This window comes from Elephantulus edwardii, unplaced genomic scaffold (genome assembly GCF_000299155.1).
Source record: "Elephantulus edwardii isolate Elephantulus edwardi_28Jun2011 unplaced genomic scaffold, EleEdw1.0 scaffold00160, whole genome shotgun sequence".
Classification (NCBI taxonomy): Eukaryota; Metazoa; Chordata; class Mammalia; order Macroscelidea; family Macroscelididae; genus Elephantulus; species Elephantulus edwardii.
The window spans coordinates 4,402,719-4,425,697 of NW_006399910.1; the positions used below are offsets into that span (position 1 = coordinate 4,402,719).

General features: G+C 37.4%; 1 protein-coding gene across 1 annotated transcript in view; it reads right to left on the reverse strand.

Annotated features, from left to right (window-relative positions):
- The window catches only part of DPP10 (dipeptidyl-peptidase 10 (non-functional)), a 1,145,057-nt gene that overhangs the window by 205,473 nt on the left and 916,605 nt on the right, over positions 1–22,979 (reverse strand). Inside the window, exon 9 of the mRNA XM_006895132.1 lies at positions 5,616–5,770. Coding sequence (XP_006895194.1) covers positions 5,616–5,770 — 155 coding nt within the window. The remainder of the gene's footprint in view (positions 1–5,615; positions 5,771–22,979) is intronic.

The following is a 22,979-nucleotide window of genomic DNA, read 5'->3' on the forward strand; positions in this document are numbered from 1 at the left end:
TTACTTCCCTATATTACCAAATATAATCTCCAAAATTTTTCTAAACTCTTACATATCCCGAAGTTGTCAATTTGATTTTGTATAAAATAGATTTTAAAAGAGCACGATTTTCATTCAGGATATTCTTTTACTAGTTATGTCAAACTATTGTTTGATTGTGAGGCCACTTCAGGGCTAATTTTTTGTTTAGATTAAATTTAAAGCTTAAAAACTATCTCAGAACAATAGTTTAAGATAATTGTCTATCTTCCATGGCTCCAGAAAGTCTGGAGTTTATGGGAATTTTAAATTCTGTTCTCCCTCTTTTACTTTGGATGTGGATACTTCTACAGACTCTTTCATCAAAATATGCACTGATTAATCATACCTGGGAAAAACTCCACAATTTCAAAGCAATCGAGGAACTTGTTCATGGAGCTAAAAGCCATATTGTCTCTATTCTCCTCTGTTTCTAACTCCCATTATTTGTTGGCTTAAGTGATTAGAGAACCATCATAACTTGACTACTGCGCAAGTTTTTAAGAAACCAATAAAGGAGGTAGCATATTATAAGACCAAGTAACTGGGATGTGCCAAGGAATCAAATTTCATGAAGAGCTCATTTGTCAATAAGCAGTCTTAGCAGCAACTCTCAATGGTGGAAATAACCAAAATGTCCCTCAGAGGATGAATGAATAGACAGAATTTGATGAAATATTACTCAGCCAATAAGGAAATTGAAGTTTTGATACTTGCTCCATGCATGTTTGTACGGAGCTCAAAGTCATTCACGGAGGGAAATAAATCAATCACAAAAGATCAAATATGCTATGACTGTATTCATGCAGAAACTCAATAATAGGCACATTTTCTTAGTGGCTACCAATGAAGAGTGAGGGAGAATTGAGAAGAGGTTACTAATGTTTTGAGTTTCATTTTAATAGGTATGGAAAGATCATTCTGGTTAAGGATAGGATAAGGATACTGTCCTCAAAACAGTACATGTGTAAAGGTTGAATTTTTCAACAGTTGTATGATTTGTACATTTTGAATAGCCTACATACAGAAATATAGTGCCTTTCTCATCACTAATATTTTCACATAATTGTAATTTTACCCTTTGAAAATGTTGGTTTTACCCACTTCTTTTTAGCCTAATTGTTTTCTTGCTCCATCAAGTCTGTCCAAATTTAGAAATGAGTCTTAATGTTTATCATTGGCACCTAAAAGATGGAGCAACATGATGAACAAAATCCATTAATCTGTGCTTTTACCTTTGTTACTCAACATACTGATCAGTGAAAAGCTAAATTGAAATAAATTTGGTCTTTCTGCAAATTTTCAGCAATGAAGCACACTTTTTTACAGTGTTTCTCATGTCATCAACACTGTAAATACATATCATTAAAGAGTTAATTATCCTTTTCTTGAACACAAACTAAAACTTTGTACACACAAAGCAAATTTTTTGACAACAAATTAACAGTTCAACCACAACTCTGGCTATCTCCAAAAGTCAGCTGTTTGACATTCCATAATTTCATTAGCTCAATAATTTTTTATATTTTCATGAAGCTTTGAAATGAATACACTTTCCATGTTCATTTGTGCTTTTTAATATTTGAATTGTTTCAGTACTTTGCAAATTAGCAGAGTTCATTAATTTGTTTTTTACAATCACATTTGCCACAAAAGCTGCAAATTCAGAGAATCTTTTTTCTCTATGATTCTGAAACACAATCTTCAATAATAATTAACCTTATTTTACTGGCAACTGAATAGTCATTAAACAAGATAATGTTTTAATTAAGAAGATTAACCTGAGGTTACTGCAATATAAGTACACATCTCTTTTGTGCTGAGTTGCTAATGATAGAGTATTTTATGAGTTCTGAATCACACTGAATTAAGTGAAATACAAACATATGTGTTTAGTGTAAGTATTTCATTAGTAAATCTAACCATACTGGGTATATGCTGCACTCATTTTAAACTAGTTTAATCTGAAATACAATTTAGTATGAACTCTGGGTTGCTTTAGCATTCTACAGTACCACTTTTTGAAAGTTCACGGCTTAAGTAAGAACAAGTCAAAACAATCCATTTGTTATTAGAAAAACAAGAGTTTGTTTAACCACCGTAGAAAATAATGAAACTTTGAAAATTCCACTAGTATATTCAAAATGATGAAATTTATTCGGAGACACTGATTCATAACACAAACTTATTTTCTCCAAGTTCAGTTGTCTTAACTATCTGAGAAGGTGTTCTTACATAAAACAGCATGACGACTCAAAATCCTCTCTTGATTTATGCCTCTATTTTATATTTTTATATACATAATATTTCCTTATTTCCTATACTTTTTAATCATAGCCATCAATATCCAGGACACTAATCATCACATATGACTATATCCAGCAAAGATGAACTATATACTCCTATGCAGCTCATCGAATGATTCATAAATATTAAATTATTAAAGAATAGTAACACAATTATTTAATCATTTTTATTTCTGACAAATTTCAACTTTCTCAAATGTTTGTATGCTTTTGTGCCAATGTTCGTAAAATTATCTCATATTCAAACACTGAGTGTGTAACTGAAGAGGTGTTTGAGGATGAAAATAAGGCTGTTGTTATGTGCATGAATCATAATATCTTGATTTTTCAGAAAGTCATTACAATAAGTTATCCTTTCCTGGGCCTTATTTTATCTTCCATTTGTGCAGTGCACAAACTGGACAGCAGTATATGAACATCTTGCCTATTGGGACACTTCAATAAATTACATATTGTTTTTCAATCTTTTTTAATGGTTCTCATTTAAATTTGAAAGGGAAATTGTATTTTCATTAGTAAATCATATTAGGGACATATTATTATGCTTCAGTTTTAATCCCTAATATAGCCTTTTTAATGTTTCTTTAAAAAATGGGTTGATCTCTGGATTCTCAATTCGATTCCATTGATCTATGTGTCTGTCATTGTACCAGTACCATGCTGTCTTTACCACTAAGGCAGTGTAGTAGGATTTGAAATCAGGGAGCGAGATACCTCCTACCGTTCTTCTATTCTTAAGGAGTGCTTTGCTTATTCGGGGCTTTTTCCCATTCCATACGAAATTGGAGATTGCCTTTTCCATCTCGTTGAAGAATGGGGTTGGTATTTGTATTGGGATTGCATTAAATGTGTAAATTGCTTTTGGTAGTATTGCCATTTTCACAACATTGAGTCTTCCTATCCATGAGCAAGGGATATTCTTCCACTTTTCAAGATCTCTTTTTGTTTCTTGTAGTAATGTTTTGTAATTTTCTTGGAAAAGGTCCTTTGTACTTCTGGTTAAATTTATTCCCAAGTATTTAATCTTGTGATTAGCTATTGTGAAAGGTATTGTTTCTCTTAGTTCTGGCTCTGTATTCTTTTTGTCACGGTAGAGAAAGCCAACTGATTTTTGTATGTTGATCTTGTATCCTGCTACTTTGCTGAATTGGTCAACTACGTCCAATAGTTTTCTTGCTGAGTCTTTAGGGTTTTCTAAGTATACTATCATGTCATCAGCATAGAGGGATAATTTTACCTCCTCGTTGCCTATTTGGATACCTTTTATTCCCTTCTCTTGTCTTATTGCTATTGCTAAGACTTCCAAAACAATATTGAATAAAAGAGGTGATAGTGGGCATCCTTGCCTAGTTCCTGTTCTTAAAGGGAATGCCTTTAACCTCTCTCCATTAAGAACAATGTTGGCTCTTGGGTTTTCATAGATACTTTTTACTATGTTGGAGAAATTCCCCTCTAATCCTATTTTGTTGAGTGCTTTAATCATGAAAGGGTGTTGGATTTTATCAAAGGCTTTTTCTGCATCAATTGATAGGACCATATGGTTCTTGTTCTTTGCCTTGTTGATGTGATGAATTACATTGATTGTTTTCCTTATGTTGAACCATCCTTGCATACCTGTTATGAATCCCACTGCATGGTTATATGCATTTATTCAAACATGCCCTAAAAAATGCCTAAATCTGAATTTTATAACTAAAAACCCACCATCTCTTGGTAAAATATTTATTTTGGTGTCTTCTTTGGAAAGCAGAGTGAATCTGATATAACAAAAAACCAAACATTTTACCAAGCTATATACTTTTAGATCCTATTCTAGATATAGATTGTTGTTAGGTGTGATCAAGTTGACTGTGACTCTTAGTGACTCTATGAACAATGGATCAGAACAATGTCCTACTCTGTGCCAGCCGCATTATCTTTAACATACTTAAGCCCAGTATGATGGTCACTGAGTCAATCTATCTCACTAAAAGTCTTTTTCTCTTTCCTTGACCTTCCACTATTTCAAGATGATGTCCTTTTCCAAGACCTAGCCTCTCCTAACAAACATGCCCAAAACACATTAGATGGAATTTCACCATCCTTAACTCCAGAAGGCAAATATACTCACTATTCTTCTAAAGTCAATGTTCATTTGATATATGTGCCTTCTAAGCAATGTCTAGAACAGCCTAAATACACCATTTTCAAATAATGGAATTAGATACCACTCAATCTTGCTATTTTCCTTTGCTGTAAGCCCAATACTATAATACTACACATATGTTGGTTACCTTAACAGAGCCTTAAACGATCTGAAGGATTCTCATCAACTAATCAAATCACTCAGAAACATAAACACAGTGCTCATAAAAAAAGACTGAGAAAGAGTTAAAGTAATGAAGTAGTGAATCATTTAGGAATGGTCAAAGCCATGAATCGGAAAACACACATATAAAACTATTAAAATAGACCTTCAGTAATTAATGTCATACAACTGACAAAAAAACCCACACATATATTTTTGCATTGTACTTAATGAGGGCAACATACAACACTTAAAAATATTTTCCTATCTGGAGATATGCTCTCTTCATCCAGTAAAACAATTCCATGTGGTCTAAGTACCTTTGGCCAGATTTCACCATTGAGTAACAATCCACTCATAGCTGACCCTCCAGTGGATTTTCAGAGACAGTTAAATGCAAGGGGCAGAGAAGAGAAGAGAAGCCTTCTCTTGTGGAGCACCTGGTATAATCAAACCATATGTCTTTCAGATTGCAGGACAGCTTCTTAGCAGTAGGCCACCAGAGCTCCTTAGGATTTCATAAAATGTGTTTTAGAATAATGCTAATATATTAATTATAAATTACTATTTTATTTCTGGATATTGTGTACTCTTATTGTATTCTTTATTTGAAATTCTCTACCCCCCAGATTACTCTTTATTGGAGATTTAGAATTTATATATAGTATATCAAATGTGCTAGGAAATCAACTACATGAAGCTAGAATTCTATTTTTTTTTCCACTTAGAGGGCTAAGAAATACAAGAATGAGAACATCCAAGGAAAAACAGTAGTGAATAAATAAAAATTGTCATCTTTACCTCCTCACACCCAAAAATAATGGGAGGGGGGAAGAGGGAGGAAAATTAGAAAAAAAATTTGTGCAAGCTATCACTTAAGTTGCCTGAGAAGTTTTGTGGTTTATATTCCCCTTTAAAGACTTCTGGTTCTTGGAACAATGATATTATCAATCAACTGACTGATGCAGAGACAGAAAACAAACTGACACTTGCACATTACTTACCTTAGGATATGGATACTGCTTTCCTTTGGGATACAACGCTCCAGTAAACCGAGGGATAACCATGTTAGGCACCAACGAGTCATTTATCATCAGGAAGGCAAGTCTTTCTCCATCTGGTGACCACCAGTGGGCGATGTGAGAATGCAGAAGTTCCTCTAGAACAAATGAGTGTTATTTGAAACTAATGGTAGTATATGGGCTCAGTTACCCAGAAACATCTGTCCTTGATTCACCATTGTACATATTCATTTTCTAGACAGTGTGCTGATTTTTATGACTTCATAGAGAAGAAGAATTTTCTATTTCTGAGAGTTTATACTCTCAAAAAACACAATACATGAAGAAATGTTCAAAATCCCTAGCTCTAAGAGAGATGTAAATCAAAACAACTATGAGATATCACCGCAGTAAGAATAGCAAAATTTAACAGTACAGCAAACGACATATACTGGCGAGGCTGTGGAGAAACTGGAACACTTATTCACTTTTGGTGGGAGTGTAAAACAGTGCAACCACTATGGAAAGCTGTATGGTGCTTTCTCATAATGTTGCAAATAGAAATACCATTTGACCCAGCAATTCCACTACTGGGCATAGTTGCCACCCAAACAGATACATGCACACCTATGTTTATTTTGGCTTTGTTCACAATAGTAAAGAGTTGGAAACAACCCAAGTGCCCATCAACAAATGAATGGATAGAGAAGCTTTGGTATAGTCACACAATGGAATACTATGTGGCATTGAAAAAAAGGAACTCATGAAATATTACACAAAATGGGTGAGCCTGGAGGACATTATGCTGACTGATAATCACAAAAAGATAAATACGGCATAATGCCACTGTTATAAAAGAGGACTAACATAGGAGTTGAGGGGAGACTGAGAAAGATGGGATAAATAATATATACTGCATTGAAACAGATGAGGGAGAGAACTGTTTAAAAGGGATATATTATTAGATATTATTGTTATTACAGGAGTACAGAATGAAATCTGCACAGTGGAGTGGACTTGGGGGAAGGGACTGAATAAGAATTGAAGAATTTTTTCTTTTACTTTCAAAAAGAAAAGCAAATTGGGGAAAAAGGGTGGGCAGGGAAAAATGTGCAACAGTGAATGAATGGAAATCCAAAGCCTCTGTAAACTTTCATTAAAATCAATTTTTTTTTTAAACGAGAAAGAAAAGCACATGAAAGTAAGGTCAGAATGAAGAAATGAAGTCAGCGTTTCACAGATTACCAGTCAGTAATGTGGAGAGAACAGGTGAAATTACTACTAGAGTGAAAAGAAAATGAGAAGACTGAAGAGTCCAATATGATATAAAACTATATTCATGGCAACATTCATTCATCTTGATCTTCAATAAAACTCCCATCCTTTTATCATCAAACATGTGGAAGACTTTGAACTCATTAAGCTTTAATTGGCTCTTCAGAAACCTAACAAAAAATGATTTGATATTTTCCATGTGACCCCCAATCTACTCTCTAATTTTCTACACCTACTTTCTGGTTCAAGAAATTAACCTGAGCAAACTATATCACAGAGGCCCATGCTCTCTGGTTTCAAGTTAAATTTGGTCATTATGGTATTTTGGCAAAAGATTAGAAAGAGAATAATGCGAGGCTATTTATTCTCTTGGCTCCATCCTTCAAAGTCAGCTCTCAGGTTGGGTATTTTCTTAAATGATGTCACAATCATATCAATGCAGCATGCTCTACACAATTTTCTCCTACTGTGTCTGGCAATGACACTTCTCCACAGGTTAATGAGTGGTAATAACTTGGCTTCAATTAGTTCAGATTACTCACAGCACGCTCCTTTGTTGTCTAACTACACTTTCACCTTTATAACAGATTTTTTTTTTTGGTAAATAAACGATCACTCTGAAGATGCTGAATAATTTCTTTGGGAATCTAACTTACATAGTAATTAATTCCAGCAATAGAATTAGAATAGAAATTCTCAGCATTAGATTTGGGATTAGATTGGTCATGCATCAGAGGAACTTAATAATAATCATTTTACATGGGTGAATTGGAACCATATTCTCAAATTTCTTGCACAGGTAAAAAAAGATGCAAAAAACTTCCTAATATTTTCTTTTATCTACCAAGACCAATCCAGTATCAGCAATTTTATATGTGTTCTATGTTCTCTGAATCTTTCTTAACATTCTGGCAATATTCTGTCAAGGTATTACCATATCATTTTTTTTTAAATTATCTTCATCATAATTTTAGAAACTCTGATGGCCTAGTGGTTTTGTGCTGCAACCCTAAAGGTATGCAGTTCAAATCCACCAGTTGCTACACCAGATAAGGATGGGCAATCTCCTTCTTTGCAATTAAGTGCCTCTATAGAGCAGATTATCCGAGAGGCTGGGCTCTATGAGGAGAATTGTGGCATCAGGATTGGTGGAAGGTCTATTAACAATCTCCGTTATGCAAATGACACAACCCTGCTTGCTGAAACTGAGGAGGACCTCATGCACTTGCTGAGAAGGGTCAAGGACTGCAGCCTTCAGTATGGACTAAGGCTCAGTGTCAAGAAGACAAAGATTCTCGCCACTGGACCAATTGGCAGCATCAGGATGGATGACGAAGAGATTGAGAGTGTTCACAGCTTCAGTTTGCTCGGCTCCACAGTCAACACTCTTGGCACCAGCAGTCAGGAAATCAAAAAGCGTATCGCGATGGGAAAGTCTGTTGTTAGGGACCTCTCTAAGGTACTCAGGAGCAACAGTGTCTCTCTGGAGACTAAGGTGCGCCTGATACAGGCCATGGTATTTGCAATCGCTTGTTATGAATCAGAGAGTTGGACAATGACTAGGGAGGACAGAAGGAGAGTGGATGCTTTTGAGCTGTGGTGCTGGAGAAGGGTACTGAATGTACCATGGACTGTCAGGAAAACAAACAGATTTATCTTGGAGAGGATTAAACCAAGCTACTCCTTGGAGACAAGGATTCTGGGGCTTCGTCTGACATACTTTGGACATGTTGCCAGGAGGGACGGGTCCTTGGAGAGGGACATCATGCTTGGGAGGGTTGAGGGACAACTCAGGAGGGGAAGACCCTCTATGAGATGGATTGATTCGGTGACTGGGGTAATCTTGATGGGTGTGTCAGAGGCGGTACGGTTGGCGCAGGATAGAGCAGGGTTTAGGGCTGTTGTGCATAGGGTCGCTATGAGTCTGAAACGACTCAATGGCACATAACAACAACAACAACAACATAAGCCCTCTGTAGTGTCAGCCAAGTGTCACTTCTGACCCAACAGTACACAACAGCAACAACATCGTAATTTTACTTTCATGTGGCAGTTACGATATTATTCAATAATGTCTGCACTGTGTTGTATAATACTTTTTAAAAATAGCAATAAATAAAGATCTTTTCCAGTTGGTTGGCCAAAAGTTGTTTCCAGATATTCTGACATTGATAAATTAGAGATTCCAGAGACCCTCCATTTGTTGAAACATTTCAGTTCATCTGCCATCATTCCTTAGATAAATCCTGTAAATAATATTTCTCTTTTATAATGGAATATGCAACGAATACATAAATTATTGATTGTGCAAAATTCTATCATCCTATCTGCAGCTTCATTTCTGTCACCAAGTCCATGCTTTCCAACTACCTATCCTTCTCTTTTCCCAACTTTCACATTCCAGTCACCCATCACTATTAATGCATCTTGGTTGCATGTTCAATTGATCTCTGACTGCAAAAGTTGTTAGAAATCATCTATTTCCTCTTCTTTGGCTCTGGTTGTTGATGCATATATTTGAATGATAGTGGTATTCACTGGACTTCCTTGTATACATATGGAGATTATCCTGTCACTCACAATATTGTATTTCATGACAGGTCTAGAAATGACTTTTTAACTATGAAAGCACCCCCATTTTCCTCTCAACGGCACATAAGAACAACAACAACAATGCAATATGTGCTCTATGTGTTTAATTAAAGATTTTAGACTTAAAATTCACACAACCATGAGCAGAGGCAGTGTCTACTGGAGAGAACTAAGCCTCCTACACATAAAGATGGAGGGTGGAAGACAAAGTCTTTTCATATTTTAAGCAACTAAAAATGTAAAACTTCCAGAGACCTGAAGTCTAGTTAACAGTAGGATCTTTCTTTGAAAAAGAAACAAGAAAACTCGGATATTTGTTAAAGTAAAAGAAAAGAAGAAACAGAGCTGGGGCTGTAGAGACAAAATAAATCACATTATCTTTTGCTACTTTATTTCACTGAGAACCTGCTAAACTGACAGTTTTGGGTTCTGTATAATGTTCAAGCCATGTGGAAAACTCTTCCTTGCTTCTTTTCATGACTCAGAAAACACAAGCAGATTTTGGTAAGATAAGATGCTATGTGGTGCACTGGTATTCCCCAAATGGCAATCATAGCAGAGAAATTAGAGAAAACACCCTCCCTCCCATGCTAATAAATCCATGCTCCCATGTCTATTTCCAGAGCATCTCTTTTTACTTGTAGTGGGAAGAACCTGTTCTGCAATCTCGGATGTACATACAGAGTTGGACTCTACTAGCTGCTCTGCAGGAAAAGGATGGTCAACCTCCTCCAGTGTAATTAACAGCTTTTGAAGACCCACTGGAGGGTCAGTTACAGGTTGGTTCTGACTCTATAACAAACAACAATAATATGAAACAACAAGAGACTATGCACCTGATTTCTCCAGCATAAATGGGTTGATAATTGAGCTAAATAGTCATAAAGCAGAAACACCCATAGCATCATTCATTTAAAAATGAAATCAGCATGTATGTAGTTGGCTCAGAAAGCATAAGTGAACTGCCTGCGTTATTGCATTCTCTATTTCATCCTCTCTCCTTTATCTCAGACAAAAGCTCAAGATATATTTTCTAACAAAAGTTGACAGCAAAGAGATGAAATGAAATCTAGCTTATGGATTTATCTGCAGAGTTTCTTTGAACAATTTTAAAATGGATGAGGTTCTATACTGATTTCTAACTTAGAAAGAGCATTAGAATAAACTGTTAAATAGTTATTCTCCTAGTTGGCAGTATTTTGTTAGAGTCTTAACTTCTCCACTTCTCTGAGGAAAGAAGTTAGGCGTGAGTAAATAACAGATGGAAGCTGATGATCCTTAAGTGAAGAATAAAATCAGAAAAGTAATGGTAAAATTTTTAATAAATTGGGAGATACAGGAGAGCACTATGCTGAGTGAATGAACATAAGGACAAATACAGCATAAGACTATTATTGTAAAAATAGAAGAATAACTAGTAAAACATATATGAGGATCCAAGGGGGGAAAGGTGTAGGAACAGAGGGTGAGGATGGATGGTGTAGAATCACAGGGTCACACAATTTGGTGGGTGGAGGAAAGGGGAAAGGAAATGAGAAAGCTCTGGCTGGAATCTAAAAAGACAGTAATGGTGGGTACAGTGCAGTGATGATTAATTCTATAAAACAAAATGAATGGGGATGATTGTATGAAACACAATGTGAATGAAGAATAGTATGAAACAAAATATATCGAACTTTGTAAGCAAAGCAATAGAAAATAAGAATTAATAAAAGAGAAAAGGATCATTTGCTAGAAGGGTTAAAATGTGAAAATGTGATGATAACGGTGGCTCAAATTTCACTGGTGCATATCCATGATAAAGAAGGTTCGGGGTAGTCAGATGGACAAGGAAGGAGGTGTAAGCAGTCAGCCTCATTCTTAGCCATAGCTTTATCTATAGTTCCATAAATAAAATGGCCATGGCAGAAGGGATTGAGACTGTTTGAAATTTCAGCTACATAGATTTGGAGATATGACTCCTATTATTCCTGAGCCTCAATCTGCCAAAACTAGACCCCTTGATGTGGTTCATTTCCTGGCAAGACTAGGTGGTTATCTTGGGGGAAGGAGGTATCAAGGGAGTTCTTACACTGAAAGGGTGGCGTTTATCTTTACATAGATAGAGACTTATTCTAGATGTGAATTTAATTTCAATTTTCCTACCAGCACTGCTATTCATAATAATAAACAACAATTAACTTATTGCCATGACAATCTACACTGTACCAATTCCAAATAGAGAAAAACATAACATAAAATGACTTTGGAATTATTTACTATCATCACACTCCCCATGACTTAAATGCTTAACTTGGTTGAAGAGTGAGATTGCTTGATCTATTTCAGGTTCAAGGAGTTCTGGTCATGTAGTCCAAAGGAAGTTGTGTTGCTCTCTCAAAAGTTATGCCTCTCTGGTAGTTCAAATCCACCAGTTCTGCAGGTAAAAGATGGGCAATCTTCTCATGAGCTATGTTATTGTTCTTGTTATGTCCCGTTGAGTCACTTTCAACTCATAGAGACTTTATGTACAACAGCCCTAAACACTTCTCTGTTCTGTGCCAATCTTATTGTCTCCGACACAGCCACTCCGATTACCCCATCACTGAATCAGTCTACCTCATAGAGGGACTTCTCCTCCTTTGCTGTCCCTCCACCCTCTCAAGCATGATGTCCTTCTCCTAGTACTGGTCCCTATTTGCTTGCAACATGTCCAACGTATGTCAGACGAACCCTCAAAATCTTTGCCTCAAAAGAGCAGCCTGGTTTAACCCTCTCTAGGATGAATCTGTTTGTTTTCTTAGGAGTCCATGGTATATTCAATACTCTTCTCCAGCACCACAGCTCAAAGGCATCAATTCTCCTTCTATCCTCCCTAGTAATTATCCAGCTCTCTGATGCATAACAAGTGATTGCAAAGACCATGGCCTGTATCAGGCACACCTTAGTCTCCAGAGTGACACCACTGCTCTTCAGTACTTTGGAGAGGTCCCTAAAAGCAGACAGCAGGCTTTCCCATTGCAACACATCTTTTAATTTCCTGGCTGCTGGTGCCAAGAGTGTTGACTTTGGAGCCAAACTATTTATAGGCTTGAAAATTCAATGGAATGTCAGCTATGAGTTGGTTTCAATGTTGTGAAAATGAGAAAAAAAAATCAGATTCCTGCATGATGCAATTTTTCCCTCCTCTATAGTCATGGCTGGAGAGCTCTGGTGATCTAATCCATAGGTAACTGTGTTTCTAAGCCAAAGGCCAAGACTCTCTAGGGGTTTTAATCAACCAGTGCCTTTAAAGGAGAAAGATAGGCAATCTTCTTCCATGTGATTTACAGCCTTGGAAATACACTGGAAGAGCTAGCTCTCAGTTAGTTCCAACTTAATGGAAATGCGTATGAATTCCTGAGTTCCTTGTGCCCAGGGCACTAGTTAAGGGGCTAAGTATATAAGTGGAAATGGCCTCTCTGATTATATCAAAATTTTAGAAGATCAATCATCTAAAAGAATCGGAAGTTGGGGTATGGTATGTTACATGCTGGACTACTAAATAGAAAATGGGTAGTTTGAATCTACCATGTAATTTATGAGACAAAGACAAATAATATTAGGGAACACTTTAGGGTACTGAAGAGCAATGGTGTCACTCTGGAGATAAGGTGTGCCTGTTACAGGCCATGGTTTTTGCAATCACTTACTATGCATTAGAGAACTGGAGAATGACTAAGAAGGCTAGAAGGAGAATTGATGCCTTTGAGATGTGGTGCTGGAGAAGGATATTGAATGTACCATAGACTGCTGAGAAAATGAACAGGTTCATCCTGGAGAGGGGTAAACCAGATTGCTCCTTGGAGGCAAGGATTTTGAGGCTTTGTCTGACATATTTTGGACATGTTTCAAGTAAGGACTAGTCCTTGGAAAAGGACATCATGCTTGGGAGGGTGGAGGGAAAGAGCAAGAGGGGAAGACCCTCTATGAGGTGGATTGATTCAGTGACTGGGGTAATCAGGATGGGTGGGTTGGCACAGGGCAGAGTAGGGTTTAGGGCTATTGTACATAGGGGGGCTATGAGTCACAAGCCACTGGACAGCACATAACAGCAGGAAAAATAATGAAGATTTACAGCCTTAGAAATCCAGTGGAGGATCATTATGAGTCGGAAAAGACTCCACAGCAGTGCTTTTCATTTTGATTATTACTTCAGAGAAGGATGTAGCTAACGTAAATAAATTCTTTACGTCTGAAAATGAAAATTTCCCATTGACTATTTTGGGTTTAAGGAGGACAAAGAAAAGCTATCAGACACTAAGATCATTGCTTTGAGTCAGTTACAAGACTGGGAAGAGTGAAGATTTGGTTGTTCAAAGGAGTATCAAAGAGAAATTCAGGTGGAATCCAGAAGATTTAGAAGTACACATTTAATAATTGTTTGGGTGGGTCATAAAAAATTATGAATAAGAATTCTAGACCATTTAATTATGCTCATGAAAAACATTAACAGAGAACTGCCAGAAGTCCAGGCTGGGTTTAGAAGGGGTCGTGGTACTAGGGATATTGTAGCTAATGTTATACGGATCTTGGCTGAAAGCAGGGAATACCAGAGGAATGTCTATCGGTGTTTCATTGACTATGCAAAGGCATTTTACTGTGTAGATCATAACAAACTATGGCTGACTCTAAGAAGAATGGGAATCCCAGAACACTTGATCGTTCTAATGCGAAACTTATACTTGGACCAGGAGGCAGTCATCAGAACAGAGCAAGGGAACACTGCATGGTTCAAAATTGGGAAGGGCATAAACCAGGGATGCATCCTATCTCCATACCTTTTCAACCTATATGCAGAACAGATTATCCGGGAGGCTGTGCTCTATGAGGAGAAATGTGGGGTCAAGATTGGTGGACGATTTATCAACAATCTGCATTATGCGGATGACACAATCCTGCTTGCTGAAACTGAAGAGGACCTGAAGCGCCTGCTGCCGAGTGTCAAGGACTGCAGCCTACAATATGGATTGAGGCTCAATGTCAAGAAGAAAGATTCTCACACTGGACCAACTGGCAGCGTCAGGATGGATGGTGAAGAGACTGAGATTGTACACAGCTTTAGTTTGCTTGGCTCCATAGTCAACAGTCTTGGCACCAGCAGCCAGGAAATTAAAAGGTGCTTTGCCATGGGAAAGTCTGCTGTTAGGGACCTCTCCAAAGTACTGAAAAGCAATGGTGTCTCTCTGGAGACTAAACTGCGTCTGTTACAGGCCATGGTCTTCGCAATCACTTGTTATGCATCAGAGAGTTGGACAGTGACCAAGGAGGATAGAAGGAGAATTGATGCCTTTGAGCTGTGGTGCTGGAGAAGAGTATTGAGAATACCATGGACTGCTAGAAAAACAAACAGATTTGTCCTGGAAAGGGTTAAACCGGGTGGCTCCTTGGAGGCAAGGATTCTGAGGCTCCGTCTAACATACTTTGGACATGTTGTGAGGAGAGACCGGTCCTTGGAGAGGGACATCATGCTTGGAAGTGTGGAGGGACAGCACAGGAGGAGAAGGCCCTCTATGAGGTGGATTGATTCAGTGGCTGGGTAATTGGGATGGGCGTGTCAGAGACATTGCGATTGGCACAGGACAGAGCGAGGTTTAGAGCTGTTGTACATATGATTCGCAAGTGACTAGACGGCACATAACAACAACAACAAGCAACAACAACAACAACAACATGCAAAACCTAGACCAAGAATTTTTTTTTATCTGAGTAGGGAAAGGGAAAGTTGCACGATTTAAAATAAAGGAGTACATCAGGGTTGTTTCCTTTCTCCGTACCTATTCAAGCTGCACGTTGAGCAAATCATTCAAGAAGAATGAAAGACACAATAGAAAAGAATGTGATATCAGGGTCAAAGAAAGACTCATCAACAACCTATGTTATGCAGATGACATAGCCTTTCTTGCTGAAAATGAGGAGGAACTGAAACACTTGCTTCAGAAGAGCAAAGACTATAGCTTTTAATAAGGATTACATTTCAGTATCAAGAAACAAAATTCTTCATCTTTAGAGTGACAGGCAAAATGATAATTGAAAAAATGGTTGAAATTATCAATTATTTCTTAAGGCTCCACATTCCCTTATTACAAGTAGTCAAAATGAAAAGATGTATTGCATCAGTAAAGTCTGCTCTTCAGGACTTCATCAAATTACTGAGGAGCAATGATGTCAGTTTGAAGACTAAGGTGTGCCTGATTCAGGCGATGGTCTTTTCAATCACATGTTATGCATATGACAACTGGACAATGCATAAAGATAACAGAATGATATCTTTGAGTCATGGTGCTGAAAAGAGTAGGAAATATTCCATGGACTGCCAAAAAGAATGAACATGTGCACTGGAGAAAGTGCCAGCAAAATGCTCCTTTGAGGTAAGGATAACAAAGTTTTGTCTCACATTCTTTGATCATGTTGCTAGGAGATGTATTCCCTGGAGAGGAACGTTATGCATAGAAAGATGAAGGATCAGTGAAAGAGAGGATGACCCTTGACAAGATGGATCACACAGTGACTGAAGCAATGTGCTCAAGTGCAGGTGAGAAAGACATGAAATAGGAAAGGTTTAAGATTTGGCATTCATAGGGTTGCTGAGTCTACAGCACCTAACAACAATACCACCACCTAGGTACTGCAAAGTTAATGTCTGACAACTTGATAAAGATATGGATACATATTTTGTCAGTAATAAAGTTATGAATTGACACATCATGCAAATAATCTGGCAGAAAGTAAGAGATAAAAAAATAAATGAACAGCTGAAGAAAGCAGTTACGATTACCAGGGTGAGTCAGATTGTGTTTGTTAGGACATATGTAAGTCATATAAAATGCCAAGTATTTTCTTTAATATTTTCTCACAATCTTATATAAGAAAACCACAAAATGTTGGAACTTTTAAATTTAAGGTGATGCACAAATGAACTGGCATGACCATAAAATACAGTTGAGACTTGGTGTTCTCTTTTTGGAGGACACAGCTTTTTATTTGGAAAAATGGTAAGAGCAGCTACTGAAGAACAAAAGAGATTTCTTGTTCTCATTTTCTTCCATTATCTCTTCTATATGTGTCTCTTCACTTCTCCCAGAAAGCTATCTTATATATACTATGATAAAAATACACCAGTGGTCTCTAAATTTTACTTGGTTATAACCATTTCTAGGAGCCCAAGCATACAGAGGGAAGAACAGGAATGCACGGAAATTATTTCTTGACCTCTGGCTTGGCACATACTATAGGGTTTTAGTGCACCTCCCAAGCACAATTTATTGCTATGTTAATTTTTAATATATTTTGGGTTGTGGAGGTTTTGGTAGTGTTTTATTTATTATACTACATGTACAATAATTCATACACATTGGGTTTTATAAAATTTATTATTGCTTTATGCTTTTTACCTCTCCTTCTCGTCAAGTACCCACTGTGTCTAACCTATTCCTTCCCCCAACGCCATCTACACGCCTACCTCTGCTTTCTCAATATATAAACGTAAAAGATGTGCAAATTTTCTCCTTCTAATTTCAACTACTGTGACCTTCTCACATGACTTCAAGAGGTAATGGCTCAACAATGGCAATGCAAAGTTATGGCACAGTTCTTTCTAATTCAAGGCTGATAGATAACCCCTTTTTATTTGTTTGTTTTGGGAGAGGCCACCTCAAAAACTGACAGATTTACTGAGTCACTACCAGGAGATCCACTGTTAGACTTGGCCACATGTTCCAATTCGTCCTTCTTGATGGTGTTAAACATCACCTTTTTAGGTAAATGTTTATATTTTTTTTTTAATGTACTATTTGTGCCAGATGAGATCTTGGCCCTGATTTATAAAAGAAACTTGACTTGCAATTCAGTTAAGGATATATGTATTATGCAAGGCATAGTAAAGAGAAAGGTACATAATAAATGCCAAATGAGTATAAACCCTTATTCTTAGGGGATATCAAGGTATAAAGAGATTGTGTTTTAAAAGTGAGACAGGATAGAAAACTGTTGAACATGTGCATCTGGGTGGTTGTTATTGTTTTTGTTGTTAGGTGCTCTCTAGTAAAAAATTACTCATAGTGACTCTAAGAACAAGAGACCTGAATCTTGTTCTACCCTGTGACATTCTCACTCTGACAGACTCTAATGATATGGACACACATCCCATTGCTGCAGTCACTGTGTGTCCATCTCGTCAGGGTCTTCCTCTCTTTCACTGACCTTTCATTATCCCAAGCATGATGTCAAACTTGTCCAAAATTTGAGAGACAAAGTTTCACCATTTGTGCCTCCAAGGAGCACTTTGAGTATTTCCCATTAATTAAGTGTGGAACAGATGCTAGGGCAATTGTTCAATGGAAACATATATTTTTAATACTGCATATTATATAAATGTTATCACTTACATAAATGGGAGAATAGCAAAATTACATTTGAAGAGTTATGCCCGCTATCTGAAAAGGAAAGGAAATAGACATTCGCTAAGAGTCATCTTCTGTAAGGTAAAGCCCCTTCAATTACAACAAATGGAGGCTTTGCTTTTTGGAACTTCTGTTAATTATATCGTATTATTCATCAAGAATGTCTTTTTACAAATGACATTCCACTATACTTTAGTATAATTTTGCCTTTCATGCTTTTTATTATACTGAATAAGGAAATATCACTGCAGAACAGATGGAGTTTTTAACACATATAGTTTTATAGCACAGATCCTTAAACAAAACCTCAACAAAAACACCTAAAGAAAACTAAGACACAGTCATTGTGTTCAGATTAATATACCCCTTTAGAAAAGCAAGCTGATTTTGCCATTATATACTTTGTTTACTTAGACAGATTCTGCTCAGAATGTTACAGACAATTCAGTTAGCATATGGCTAAGATTCCCCTCTTCTTTCCTCCATTTCACATTCAATTTCCTTGGAAAAGAGTCTGTATTTATAACCTTATCATAGTCCATCTACACCTTCACTGACTTTAGTCTGGTATTGTCATGAGTTTTGCTCTTCCATTTGTAATTAATGATATGGTAGCAGATCCAGGCCACACTTGTTTCACATCTCCAGAGATTCAGCACTGTTGACAACCTTTGCTTTCTTCAATTTCTCTGACTGTATGTTTATTATTTATCTCTCCTATCATAAACAACTTTCAAAGATGTGCAGTAGGAGCTCAATAACTCTCTGTTGAATTAATACATGAGTCAATACAACTTCGTATGTCCAAGGGAAGACAAAATAAAATGAGAAATAATTGCAAAGACTATAGCCTGTTGCTTTTCAGTCTCCAGGTTGACATCGTTGCTCCTCAGTACTCCGGAGAGGTCTCTCACAGTAACTTTCCCAATACAATTTGTCTTTTGGTTTTCTGGTTGCTGATACCAAGAATATTGATTGTGGAGGCAAGCAAACTGAAGCTGTCAACAATCTCAATCTCTTTACCATCTACCATGATGCTGCCAGTGATGAGAATCTTTGTTTCCTCGATGTTGAGCTTCATTTGATATAGAAGGCTGCAGTCCTTGACTTTGTGCAGCAAGCACATCAGGTCCTACTCAGTTTTAGCAAGCAAGGTTGTGTCATCTGCATAACACAGGTTGATAATGAATCTTTTTCCAATCCTGATGCCTCATTTCTTCTCATAGATCCCAGCCTCCTGGACGATCTGTTCCACATATAGATTTAAAAGGTATGGAGATAGGACACATCTCTGGCATACAACCTCCTCGGGTTTGAACCATGTATTGTTTCCTTGTTTTGTTCTGATGACTGCCTCCTGGTCCAAGTATGGTTTCACATAACTGTCTTGGGATTTCCATTCTTCTCAATGTTAGTCACAATTTGTTTTGATATTGAGAAATATTTAAGGATGCATTTTAATTTAAGAAAACTCTGGTGGCCTAGTGGCAAGAAGCTGACCTGCAATCCCAAAGGCACACTGTTAGAATCCATCAGCTGCTCTGTGGGAGGAGGATGGACAATCTCTTCCCATGCAATGAACTGCCTCTGAAAACTTGCTGGAGGGCCAGCTATAGGTCAGCTCTAACTCAACAGTACACAACAGCAATAACAATATTTTAATTCAGTAACTACTTTGTCTCTTTTGGAATATGTCAAAGCTTTTTAATACTTGTTTGCACAGGTTAACACATTATAATTTCAATTCAAATACAAAGATCATTTTACCGTTTCTTGAGAAACAAAGTACAAAACAAATAAACAAACGCAAACCATCTCATTAGATATTGCTTTCTAATATCTCTCGTTAAAGACAGAATGCTTATAACAACGTTTTCCTAATGATACAGAAGTTTAAGTAATCTTGTTCAAAGAGTAAATCAATAAAAGGCGCACAGTCTGTAGTGAGTACACAATCTTCTTATTTAGAAGTGTATTAATGTTTCAAATTCTACCTCTCAATGTAAAAGAAAAGCATGTTGTGAAGTGACTATGTTGTCACTAATTTTTTTTCTCTCCTTTAAATCCATTAATACTAGTGAGCGCCTGCCACCAATATGTACTAGTGACCCAGATGAAAATACACACAGTCATGGCACTAGCAATATCATTGCCAATGTCAGATGGATCTCAGCAGAAAGCAGAGAGTACCAGAAGAATGTCTATCTGTGTTTCATTGACTATGCAAAGGCTTTTGACTGTGTGTATCACAATAAATTATGGCTAACCTTGAGGAAAATGGGAATCTCAGAACACTTGATTGTACTTATATAAAACTTATAAGCAGTCCTTAGAACAGAGCCAGGGAACACTGCATGGTTCAAAATCAGGAAAGGAGTGCATCAGAAATGAAACCTGTCCCCACACCTTTTCAACCTGTATGCAAAACAGATCTTTCAGGAGGGCATCAAGATTAGAGGAAGACTCATTAACAACCGACAATATGCAAATTACACAACCTTGCTTGCTGAAACTGAAGACCTGAGGCACTTGCTGCAAAAGGTCAAGGACTGTAGTCTTCAATATGGATCTAAGCTTGACATCAAAAAGACAGAGATTTGCACCACTGGGTCAATTGGCAGCACAATAACAGATGGAGAAGAGATTGAGGTTGTTAGCAAATACAGCTTGTCCAGTCCACAATCCACACTTTTAAAACCAACAGTCAGGAAATCAAAACACTAATTACATTGGAAAAATCTGCTGTTGTGGACCTCTCCAAGGGCTGAAGAGCAATAATATCAGTCTAGTTACAAAGGTGCACTTAATCCAGGCCTTGATCTTCTCAATTACTTGTTATGCTTCAGAGATTTGGACAATGACTAATGATGACAGAAATAGAATAGACACCTTCCAGTTATCGTGCTGGAGAAGAGTCTTGAACATACCATGGACTACCAAGAAAATAAATTATGTTGTCTTGGAGAGGGTGAAAAAAAATCCTCTCCTTGGAGGCAAGGATTTTGAAGCTCTGCCTCATTTACTTCGGGCATGTGGCCAGGAGAGATCAGTCCTTGGAGAAGGACATCATGCTCAGTAGGGTCGATGGACAGTGCAGGAGAGGGAGACCATAGATGAGATGGATTGATACAGTGACTGGGAAAACAGGGGTTGGTGTGTCAGAATTAGAGAGACGGGCTCGGGACAGGGAAGGGTTGAGAGCTGTTGTACATAGGGTCCCTATGCATTGCAGACGACTCAATGGCACATAACAACAAGAATATACTATGACAGGTTTGGAAGCAGGAGTGGCATTCATGTCCTAAATAACATGTTTCTGGAAACTCTACGAATGTCGATAAATGTTGGTAGTTGTAGAGGGGCTTCAGGCCTCTTGTTCATAAGATCACTATGAGTTATGCTCAACTCAAAGGCAATCAACAACAATAAGAATTTTTTAATTTTACTTTTACTTACTTCATTCATCTAGTTACTATTGGTTTTAGCTGCCATTGTGTTGATTACAATTCATAGCAACACTATGAGCAACACATCCCTTTCCTCTCCTGCACCATCCTTATCTATGTTAGGCCCCAGCCCACTGTTATAGTCATGATGCTAATTCATCTTGTTGAGGGCCTACTTTACCTCTGACTTTCTACTTTCCCCAGCATGATGTTCTTTTCAAAAGAATGGCCTCTCCTGATAAAATACTGAAAGTATTTGCGACTATGTTTCACCATTCTTGCTTCTAAGACACACAATATTCTAAAAAGCAAATACTGGTATTCATTACTCCAATGCATTTCAAAGGCATTGATTCTTCTGTCATCCTTATACATTGTATAACTTTCAGATGCATAAGAAATAATTGAAAAGACCATGACTTGCATCAGGCACATCCTACTGTCTGACAAATAATATGACAGAAGAATCAATGTCTTTGCATTTTTGTGTTATAGGTGAGCATTGAACATCACATGAACTACAAAAAAACCAAACATGTCTGTCTTGTAGGAAGTGCGATCCTGGTGTTCCTCACAGGCAAAAATGGTGAAACTTTCTCTCACCTGTTTGCTAATGTTGTCAGGAGTTATTTGGTCACTATGATATATTTACTGCCTTGTCAACTTCAGAATCCTTCTCAGAGCCATAAGCCAAGGTCCGTGTTAGTCTTATCTTTAAGAACACAGAAGCAGTCTTACAGCTCTCACTCAGTCTTTAACTGACTTCCGTTCATACTGCTGTCATGATCATGTATTTACATGGAAGTTATACCCTTTTCACTCTCCAACTTGAGAAAGAGTTTTCTCATTTACTATTGGAAAAATAATTGAAATGTATTATCCTTGATAAAGGCAACATTCTTTGATTTTTACTGTCTTCCTTTGTCTCAAATTGCATACTTCATTATGACTTAAATAGACATCAATCCCCTGAGCACACACGGGATTACTTAAGACAGCTATACTTTTACCTTTTTTGGGATCTTCTTATGTTTATTGCGTTGTTACTGTTATGTGCCGTCAGCTCATAGAGACCCTATGTACAACAGCCCTAAACCATGCACTATCCTGTGTCAATCTTATTGTCCCTGACACACCAATCCCCATAACCCCTGTCACTGAATCAACATAGAAAGTCTTCCTCTCCTGCACAATACACCATCCTTTCAAGCCTGATGTCCCTCTGCAAGGACTGGTCCCACTTTGCAATATGTCCAAAGTATGTCAGATGAAGGTCAGAATCCTTGCCTCCAAGGAGCAGCCTGGTCTCACTCTCTGTAGGATGAACCTGTATGCTCCCCTAGAAATCCACAATATATTCAATACTCATCTCCAGCACCACAGTTCAAAGGCACCAATTTTCTCTCTCTTCAGCTTTATGATGCATAGCAAGTAATTGATGAGACTATGGACTGTATCAGGCACACCTTAGTCTCCAGACTGACATTATTGCTTTTCAGCACTTTGCAGAGGTCTCTGACAGCAGATTTTCCAATGCAATTTGCATTTTAATTTCCTGGGTGCTGACTGTTGACTGAATGCTGACTGTGGAGCCAAGCAAACTAAAGCTGTTAACAAGACCCCTATAAAAAACA